The 10,082-nt window shown below is 48.9% G+C and overlaps 3 protein-coding genes across 3 annotated transcripts; 2 read left to right on the plus strand and 1 right to left on the minus strand.

The window, feature by feature from the left end:
• The first annotated feature begins 2,217 nt into the window (after positions 1-2,217).
• BDQ94DRAFT_127322 (uncharacterized protein) lies at positions 2,218-4,043 on the plus strand. The gene has a single exon (XM_026763889.1). It carries the CDS (start codon positions 2,511-2,513, stop codon positions 3,678-3,680), a length of 1,170 nt encoding a protein of 389 aa, XP_026619840.1. The 5' UTR covers positions 2,218-2,510; the 3' UTR covers positions 3,681-4,043.
• BDQ94DRAFT_186124 (uncharacterized protein) lies at positions 3,778-5,304 on the minus strand (the record flags this gene model as incomplete). Its single annotated transcript, XM_026775064.1, has 7 exons — positions 4,891-5,304; positions 4,530-4,690; positions 4,451-4,474; positions 4,403-4,417; positions 4,301-4,366; positions 4,004-4,265; positions 3,778-3,803 (listed from the first exon to the last, which is right to left on the minus strand). Exons 1-7 carry the CDS (start codon positions 5,279-5,281, stop codon positions 3,778-3,780), a joined length of 945 nt encoding a protein of 314 aa, XP_026619841.1. The 5' UTR covers positions 5,282-5,304.
• Positions 5,305-9,084: 3,780 nt separating this feature from the next.
• BDQ94DRAFT_164171 (uncharacterized protein) lies at positions 9,085-9,878 on the plus strand (the record flags this gene model as incomplete). The annotated part of the gene is made up of 5 exons (XM_026769931.1): positions 9,085-9,099; position 9,207; positions 9,353-9,441; positions 9,491-9,772; positions 9,816-9,878. The coding sequence occupies 5 exons, from the start codon at positions 9,085-9,087 to the stop codon at positions 9,876-9,878; spliced, it is 450 nt and encodes a 149-aa protein (XP_026619842.1).
• Positions 9,879-10,082: the final 204 nt, after the last annotated feature.

The raw sequence follows: 10,082 nt of genomic DNA on the forward strand, positions 1-10,082 counted from the left end.
TCTCTGAAGGAAGCGACACCAACTCGCTATAAACTGCGAATAGTCGGGTTGGACGCCTTCGCGTATCTCATAGACGAGGGCTTCAAGGGCCCTTGGCCGCATACTCTGCTCGCATGGACTGGAGCTAATCTGCCATTTGTTAGCTTATTATAAAGTACAGACTATCTTCTCTCATGCACATTGGTATTCGTCAGGGTCTGTGGGGGATGAATTTTTCTTTTTTGTTTTTTTTTTCCTTTTCTTTTGGGAGGGGGAGGGGGAAGGGAAGGACATTTTGGCTCCGAGGGCCTCAAAGTAGCTGCCGAGCCGGTGATATCGAATGTAGTAACGACGATTGAAGCGTACAACCTCAAGACCTCGCGTTCCCATTGCGAGCTGGCCGCAGGGTCAACGGCTTTTGATGGCTGATGTCAACAGAAAAAGAAAAAGATAGAGCAAGTATATAGTGTGTAATTTTAGATATATTAATATATTTCATATAAGATAAGTTCCAAAAATGTGGAAAAAAAATATATATCAATTTTTCTACTATATATTATCTATATGTAAAGTTAGAACTATTCAACCTTAGTAGTGGTTGAGATATAAAAGATTCAGAAAGACTTCTTTTATATGGGATAACCAGATGGGCCGCCCAACCGTGTGGGCAGTCCAACCGTTGATTACGTTAGTTCATATTGCGTCAATCCACCTGGTACCACTTAATTACCATCAAGCTCTGCTATTCCACAGCAGCATGCCCGTATTCCGCCAGTCGCGTAGCCTTTAAGCACTTTAACTTAGAATGTCCTGAAGACTTTATGGCTGCGTATGATTTAAACCTTCTTTTATCACCACGAAGTACAAGATAGGCTATGAACTGATACACTTCGACCTAAGTTCTCAGGAGCCGTTCCGCTCCCAGGATTGATACAGTTGGATTTGGGTCACACTCGTGCCTGAACCACTACACTAACAGGTTGCAGAGCTATGCAGATTTCAGAGTTTGTCATCATGATGCAGTTTCGGATCCTACTGGGCGTCAGAAATTAAACACTTCAGTCGGATGCCACAAGGTTCTGCCATCTCTTTCCGCCTTTTTGAATTTAAAAGGCCACATTAGCTCCCCCCCTTCACAATCAAACTATTCTGCTATCTCTATATCCTTTTCAACTTGAGATAGCGCACAGCACAATATTTCCAATACGATGAGACCCGCTCCGACAGTGAGAAAAAAGTATGGTGAAGTGGGCCACTCAATCGTTGAACGACTATCGAAAATGTTATGTGATCGCAATCCTGCAAGTTCTTATATCATTCGTTCCTGAGCAAAACTGTTTTCATATCAGTGGGTTTCTTGATATGCACCGCTCTGAATGCCTTGAAATACTTTCTCAAGTCAGATCTCCCTATTATGATATGAAAGTCAAGGGAGGATCTGCCCAAGGCAACATCATTTTTCAGCTCGTCCCTATTTCAAGTGATCTTGAAAGCGAGCTCGTCTCTATTTTAAGTGATATTGAACGCGAGCAATGGGAGCGTCAACGCCTTCAACGTTCTTTCGACACCACCCGAACTTCGGCTGCCATACAAGCCAAATACCACCAGCTCAAAGCTGCCCGACGATAACCTATATTTAAGGATCGGACTCGACTACATAGCGGATCCTACCGTGGTTTACGTGGACCTAGGTGACAGCTGTCAGCTTGTGGCATTCAATCATATGATCCCATCTACTCCTGGCCCACGCGAGACACAGAGACCTATCGACCCCGAAATCAAGGGTCTCGCTTGATTTGGACATGGAGAGCGTTACGATTGATAAAAGTTGGGTCGCGCGGGAAATGCATGGTCGACAGGCTCAGGGACACTCTGGGTCAGGGGCGGCTATCCCTTAACTTGGCTTCCAAATGTTTCAAGAATCCTTTGATATACTCACTCCCTTTGCGAGGCCCACTTTTTCGACTGGTGTTGAATCGTTAAGAGGTATCTTTACGTTTCCATTACCGTTACTCATTTCTCTTGGCGGGTTCCAGGTTGAGTTCGAGACGCCTACCGTACACTAGCCGCTCTCACGTGAACCCTCAACAGGTACCCCCGGCAGCAGGCCGTGTATTCAACATAACCCGTACGATTTTTTGTCCCCAAAAATCCCAAGTTCTCTCATGTGATTACAATTAACTGTAACAGAAAATCCCTGTACGCTTCGAACATTCTGATCCCTATCAAGAGATCAAAGCAAACCTTCACACACCGAAGCACCCATCATTAAGAGAGGGCTTCGGTGTTCTTAGGTCCTCCATCACGGATCGTATAAACAGTGTACGAGCCGCCACTCCCAAGGAAAAACAAGCGGCAATCTGCATCCCATCTGTCTTGGGAGCCAGGTCAGCCGCGTCCAAAAGCAGCCCTGCTATACATCGCCTCCACAACTCTCGTTATTCCAACCATGCTACAGTCTGTTGACTAGTTTCCGTCAAACCACCATAAAGCTGATAACAGTGAGCACCTGCTGTGATCCAGCCAATATAATGGATAAGCTTCCGACAGAGATCGTGGGCATGATTGTGAGAAAATTGGAAAGTAGGGAATTTCTCAATTTTCGCCTTGCCAACAGAAGTCTCCGAGCAAGGTCATTCCAGGAATTCACTATGAGATTTTTTGAGACGCGACGCCACATATTAAGCCGACATACCCTTGAGACCCTTCGAAATGTGGCTACTCACCCTGCTTTTGGTAGTGCATTGCGTGTTCTCGTGATCCACCCTGATCACCTTACAGCACGTCACCTAGCCAACTTTCGGGATAAAGAAGCTGCTGCTGTGGATAAAATCAGCTATGAACAACATTTAGCGGAGCAGGACCATCTTGCAGCATCAGGCTACGACACTGCATGTCTCGCACAAGGCCTTTCCAAGGCAACAAACTGCAGGACAATATTCATTGAGGATGATCTTAACCACCGCCCTTGGGGGGCTCGTTCTCTCGAGAAATTGACCGGTGTTGAACCAAACTCCACATTGGACAGCTTAGAAAGCCGGAAATTCTTTGCCCGCGCGATTCATGTCATCTTCGCTGCTGTTGCTGCAGGTTGTGTCCCACTGGAGCGGTTTGAACTCTATGTGGGGTTGTCTAGAGTTCCAGTGGACCCAGGAATGCTGCAGCTCCCGGATTTCTGCCTCACTATGAGTCCTATTACTTCGACACTCACAACCTTACGTTTCACAGTTGGGCCACCAGAGAGGGGAAGTGCGTTGCCCTGGGCAAGGCATCTAGTACGATTTATCGTGCAGTTTTCCAGGCTTGAAGTGCTACGTCTAGGTTTTGCTTCTCGTATTCAAGTAGGGGATCTTAAGGCGCTAAGCGAAGGCATTTGCCTCAAGAATCTCCGCGTCTTGGAGATCGACACAGTCAGTGGTACGGAAGATCATTTAGCTAGGCTACTTCTTGCCCATAAAATGACTTTGCGCGACTTGTATCTGGAATTAACCGAACTTCCAACTCTTGAGTCCTGGAAATCATTACTCACGACCGTTCGGGATGAACTTTGTTTAGACCGCCTTGAAATCACGGACTGTGAAGCCAGTGATCGTATCGTTATGTTCGGCGACAAGCAGTTATCAGATTCTATTAGCATCCAAGGAGGGAAAGAAGTTTTGGATAATCTCATCGGGACACTAACGTTGGGGAAGATGATCTGAGCCACTGTTGGGTGACTGAACATGCTCTTGCGGAGGCGGATACCAATCGCGTGAGCTACAAATACTTGGAGCTGGCCGCGAAATTGAATAGAAAACTTTAGAAAGATTTCGATCGAAGGGGGACTGGTTGATGAGATGTATGTATCTCTAGCAGCTGACCTAGAAGTCGTGTAACAGTTCCGCCGCTCAAGCCTGCCGTGCAGACGGGTTCTTGCAACATGTACGGTTCGTGTTGCAAAATGCGTATTTACTACTCGGTCTAAGATAAAGACCACGACGTCTTGTGGCGGCATGCTTTGCAACGTTTCCGAATAGATTGTCACGGGCCTGAGATACTGCCATACTGTTTACAGTATACTCCACCTTTTTGAAGCCGGGCTTATATTTCATCGCTCCGACGCAGCGAGTACGCTGCGTACTGTCCGAGATGTAATCGAGGGCCCCAGGGCGCTTCAACCATTTCATGTCCTCCAGGTCAACTACAACCAGATGGCCACTCAGGTCATCCCACAGCATGTTACGCCACTCACTGTCGCAGTGGGTAGCTCCACACGAACAGATCTCGGCCAGAGCTTTGTTGCGCGCCTGATGAAAGAAGCTGGGTTCTTGTCATGGATGACATGCTGAAGCCGCGTTCCAGACCGGCTCAAGATCATCTTCTGCGTCATTCTTCTGCCGTGGTACCACTATGTCAGACGAGGCTTAAAGTCCCCAAGACGCACAGGGATGTGTTGACCCTATAAGTTCCTAGGGAGGTGATAATTGTCCACTTCCGCTTGAAGACGATGCTGTTTCTCCACAGGCGTAGTTACAAATAATTACCGTGTATCCGCAGGGAACGAGGGTGACTTTGCCGAGGTATCGGTTTTCTGTCCGACCACACGTGTGCAACTGTTCGAATCCAAAGACTCGACCTCCGGCAAGTTGACAATGAAAATGGTGTGTGAACTCCTGCAGTCCGATGGAGTGTCTCTGGCTGTAGTGGGGTTTCCAGTCGGGGTACTTTATATCTAGAGATTCTCGGTCGAACAAGCCGCGGATGCAGGCAGTTGTGCAGTGTGGTCGTGTAGAAAGCCCGTCTTTCGAGAAGACTTTTCATTGTCCCGCCCGGTTCGTGTCCTTTCGCTCCCCCTGGATTGTTCCCTCAGGCCGCGGCTCGGTCGGCTGTGCGACGCTGCTGCGGCAGATGGCGAATGCGATTATTGCTCACTGCCGCTGCCTTCGGTGGACGAGTGTTTGGGTGTAGATACGACTGGTTGACAACGAGCGCGAGCGCGTGCGTTGCGTACTTCCGATCTCATTTCCAGTGAGAGGTTCGACGGCCAGCGCTTGAAGCGTGAGCCCATGCACTTGGCCGGTAGCGGTCCGGTGGAGGCGCAATTCATCGTCCTGCACATCCTGATTCGGGATACACAAGGAATATTTTGAACAATGGTGGGATTAATTTTTGGGTTGTGGAGGAAAACCAAAGCCTCCCCTGTGCATATGTAGCCGTAATGAAAGCCACTGTCTATCATGTATAAGAATATCTGAGTGACCATGGCGGCGACGAGGCGAGTTGGCATATAATCCAAATGTGTCGTCTTCTTGGTCAACGACATCGCGAGCCAGATCCATCGGTGTAGACCCGCCACCCCACCAATTCAGGGATCGTCACTTTGTGCGGCGCTTCGAACTCCACTGCATACACGGGTATTTGCCGTTCACCCTCCACAAGGTGCACGCAGAACTGGTCGGCGCACCGATCGCGTTTTCGCGCAGTGCCACCCCTCTTCTGTCTCTGCGCAGCTCCTCGTCCCCTTCCTGAACCTCTTCCAAGCCTAGTGTTCGCCGGTCGTTAGGGTGTCCGCGCGTCCTCGAGAATCATTTGCTCCAGGCTGTTCTCCAGCGAAGTTTCCGATGGGTTTGTGCGACCGTAGGTGACTCAGCCTTGAATGCCAAACTCACGTTGAAGGTGTTCATCGTCTCGCAAAGCCTCAATGACCTTTTCGACAAAGTTGCCTACCGTGTCTCGCTCAATATTCCGAAGAGACGCTCTAGATAGGTCTGCCTGTTCCGGACATCCGTAACGTCATCGATCTGGGTGTCAGAAGGGGACAGTGGGCGAGAGGGAAAGGCAGCGGTGCGGTCGAATTTCCCCCAAAACTTGTTCCTGTAGTTGGGGAAAGCCATGCCAAGGGACGCGTGTCGGGTTGTTTACCAGCTGGCCCACCCGTTCGGCCGCAGCCCATAGGTGCCTCAGGCGGAAATATACGTCGGTTTCAAGCTCATCTGTCCCCGCAAAATGCGCCGGCTCGATGATGCCTAAAATTGCCATTTAGTGGTTTGAAAAGTTCAATCTCTCTCCCGACCCTTAGGAAGTGGAGAGCCCGTTTGTGTAAATAACGACTTTACTATGGAATCTAGGATTTGAGGGTTTGACACCATGTAGTTATTACTCATTGGAGCTCATCGACAAGTGAAGAGAAGCCCGTATTGCCCCATCTATTGTAAATACACCCCAGACTGCCTCCTTGCTGTGGATTTGGGGCAAGTACTTCCTCTCGCCGATACACCTGGCAGCCAATCCATCCCATGCTATCGCCTGGGGCCTCGAGTAAGTAGTGTGAGGCCTATCTCTCGTTAGTGGAGCCATCAAATGGGGACAGACCCGGAGACGCCTACCAATTGCTCTCGTGATACAGGCCATTAGTGGATAGAATTGAAATACATAGTTTGGCCGTCTTGTTTGAGTCGTACTATAATGATTCGAACAATGGCGGAACGGAAGCTGACTGACATTATTGTCCAAGGGATTACTCGGTCTGCTTTGCTGAACGGCAATCTTATTTCGGTCTAGTCTAGACCAATTTTAGGCTAGGGTAGCTTGAATTCACGAACTAATGTCGAAATCTGCACTCGAAGTACTGGAGCGCGCGCGACAGCATTGGTGACGTATCCGCGCAGGAGGCCACAACTTAATCATGACCACCCAACGCCATACGATAACGCTCTCCTATGCCCAGAGCGTGCTGATAAAGAGGCTCACTCTGGTCATTACTATCTACAATTGAATCCATTCACACGTTCTTCACGTAGCCGCTACTGGGTACGTCGTGGGTGTTCTGGACGCAGGGGGACAGATTCGCCCACATATCTCGTCAGCTTGCGCGGAGTAGACGTCAAATCATAACGTCCATCTATCGGCTATAATTGCAAAGAATGTCCCTTCTTGCCTATGCCTTGCAGCAGAGTTCAGGATTACCTTTTGCAGTACAGAATCGTCCCCTGGAAGCGGCCAACGATGTCTTAAATTATTAGGCTAACTACAACCGCACGCCCCCTTCGACATCCATTGCGAGCAAGATGTATCATCATATCGTTTCCTCCACTCACCAGACTACTGGCGTTCAACGGGCAAGCACATAGCATCTGGGTTAGTGCCGTGATACTCTCTAGGCGCAGAGCGAACAACAAGGCAAACAATCAACCCCATATTCTGCTCCAACATGCTTCACGGGGGAGCAAGTCCGGATAGAGGGACAGCGGTTTAGGTGCCCGCGCGGAAAGCAACGACGCAAACTATCACGCATGATCGTCAGGAGAAATACTGGTCCGCACTTATCCGAAATATTCAACCGCTTCCCGTCAAAGGATGATTCCAATCAGATGGCAGTGAGTGGCGACAACAAATTAGACGTCCCTCGAAGTCGGCGTCTCCCACACCCGATCCACTACTCTTCATTTGCTGTGGTAAAATCTCCATAAAACTCTCTGCTCATTTCGGGCACGTATCAGATTGCGTCGAATTCCGAGGAACGCACGAACTTGCTAGGACAATGAAAGAGGTCCGGACTAGTATAAATAGATTCCAAGTGAGAGCCATCAGAATACTGTTGCAGGAGCGACGGGGACGAAGCTGTGCAGTAGGAATTCCGTCCTCTTGCTAGAAGAAAGGGAATATTCTCCCCACCTAAACCGTGGAGGATGCATCCTGGACAATCTAGAGAACCAAAAATCTATAAAAACTTGGTCGCTTACCTGTAGTGTAGCAGCACTTCCTACAACCGTAGCGATTATTTATTTTTGTGACAGCCAGTCGAAACGAGCTTTTCTTCTCACTTGGTGTGTACGCAGGCTTGCTAAAGCTCATAATTCAGCAGACAAATATCTCCAAGTAAGGCTCGACGGTACCATTGAAACATCTCCTGGCCCAACAATGCCTTATCCTCACTGGCCTTGGAGGTATTGGCTCGGCCTCACCGGGAGATCAGCCTTCTCACTCCAGTCAGAGCACTAGCGAAACGTAAGACATGAAAAGTCATATCAAATGGCAATCCTTTATAATGATTTGAGACGTAGTATGAGACGGTATACTGTAGCATGAAAGCTGTCTGTCGTTAAGGGGTCCACGAAGGTGACTTTCTTTATAAAGGCCGGGAACTTCGACACTAAGCGGTAGTGAGGCACTTTAACAGATTAGGGACAGCTTACTAGCCTTGCCCTGCGAACAAGTGCCAATGCCCCCGCAGATTCTCACGACCCGTACCGTTCCCAAGATGGTTAAGTTGATCACTTGGCCATGCATGCCCAGCGAATTTATATTACCTGGTTAGACCTTGAGCTGAGTAACATGGGAAATGCCCGTGGAGGTCGGGGCCGTGACTCTTATCCTAACTTCACGCGCTAAAATGTATTTGTAGCATGACCCTCCATATGGAGGAACAATTTACTGAAGAGGTTTAGCGTGCCTGATCATTAGACTCAGCGCTTGTGCACTCTTTCATCGATTACAGTATAGACCTTTATGGTCTTGATCGTATTTTCCACCTTCATCCCCCTCCCCACCCCCCCACACACCGAGCTACAAGTCATAAAGCACAAATTTCTATATCGGACCAGCCCGAGTGCATAAGCCAGAGCCAACAATGGTGAACTGTGCAAGGGTAACAAAACGACCGGGCTGCACAGAGTGACCCGGTCCATGGTGTATGCTCACCTACAAGTAAGTTCCAGGCAAGTTCAGGCCGCGAGAAGCAGGAAGTCGGGGGTGCTCAGTGCCCCTCTGCATCCTGGTCCAGACCCCTATGGGCCTACGGTTCACGACGAGGATTTCAACGATGACCTCTTTTGGGAGACTGAGGATGCGCTTACTGACCCATGATTATGGTGAGAGCAGAACACAAGCGCCGGATGGAACCTCCAACTAGTAGACATGGAGTTTCGGCATCTCACGCATCTCTGACCAACAGGGTCAATAAGGGCTGGATGTGGAGCATGTCCTGATGCCTTTGTGGAAGCACGAGGCTGGGGCTAATCCAAGGAACAACCGAATGGGCCGCACTTCCGCTTCTCAGTATCCGACTGTGGCTCATTCACCACATCACGCCAAGGATATGCTCGGTGGAAGAGGCGTATCTACGATATGAGTAGTTGGGTGGTAAGCACCTTCAAGCAAATTTCTAGTACATATATTCAATTCAACCCGTATAGGTTCTTGGCCAGAGATATGTAAAGGATCTTGCCACAGAATTACGATTTTGGCAGAGTAAGAGTGATATCTTTATTTGAGCTGGGAGAACCAAATTCACGCATCGCTGAACTCGTGCTGAATACTCGTGTCTCATTTCCTACCGTATCCCAGTTCGTGCCTCGCACTTGTTGGATCAAGATCATCACCTTTCTACATACAGTCCGATCAATCTTCTTGGCTACGTCTGCAGCCTCCGCATTGGCCTCCGATTTTGACGGCATTGCCGCAAATGGGCTTCAAAACATCCACGTAAATGCGACATCCGCTTTCCAGATAACAAAGGGCTTATTCGAGACAGGACTCATCCTGCCGCACTCCCTCCTTTGTGCTGTCGGTTTCTTACGCGAAGTACGCAAACCGAGGATGCCCCGACGCCTGGACTCCACCTCCCTCTTCTAGTCCTGCCGCTGGCCCTTGGGGGATTGTTGACCGGATTTCTGCTAATGCTCAACCGTGTTATTACGTCCCACGTCGGCTTAGTTTCCCTATGGTCGGAATGAATACTGGGAGCGAGTTGTGGTTTAAGGTCTACAAAATTTCTGAAACCGAATTGGTGAAGCTGGAATCTGGAAGACAAATTGTTACGTGTATAGAAGACTGCTGCAGTGGATACTGCCCAGTAGAATATGGGGCTCAGGGATGATTCCACGAGCGATCTGATCGCTCGGTATTCCTCAAGCAATTGATGAAGGTCTGTACTTATATAGTGCGTAATCTATGTACCAAGGAAATGAAGGAGAGGTGTAATTGTCACTCCGCAAGTCACGGATGCATCGAGGGAATTCACAAAATCAACATCTATATCGATCTTTCGCTTCATTAAAACCGGAACAAGAAACACCGTCGGGCATGAATACCTGTGCACTGCTATTGTCATGAGGCTGGCACCA

The sequence above is a fragment of the Aspergillus welwitschiae genome (assembly GCF_003344945.1).
Source record: "Aspergillus welwitschiae strain CBS 139.54b unplaced genomic scaffold BDQ94scaffold_84, whole genome shotgun sequence".
NCBI lineage: Eukaryota > Fungi > Ascomycota > Eurotiomycetes > Eurotiales > Aspergillaceae > Aspergillus > Aspergillus welwitschiae.

Bases quoted from the DNA above. Each gene is read 5' to 3' on its own strand.
- BDQ94DRAFT_127322 (XM_026763889.1), top strand. From the start codon at position 2,511: ATGGATAAGCTTCCGACAGAGATCGTGGGCATGATTGTGAGAAAATTG.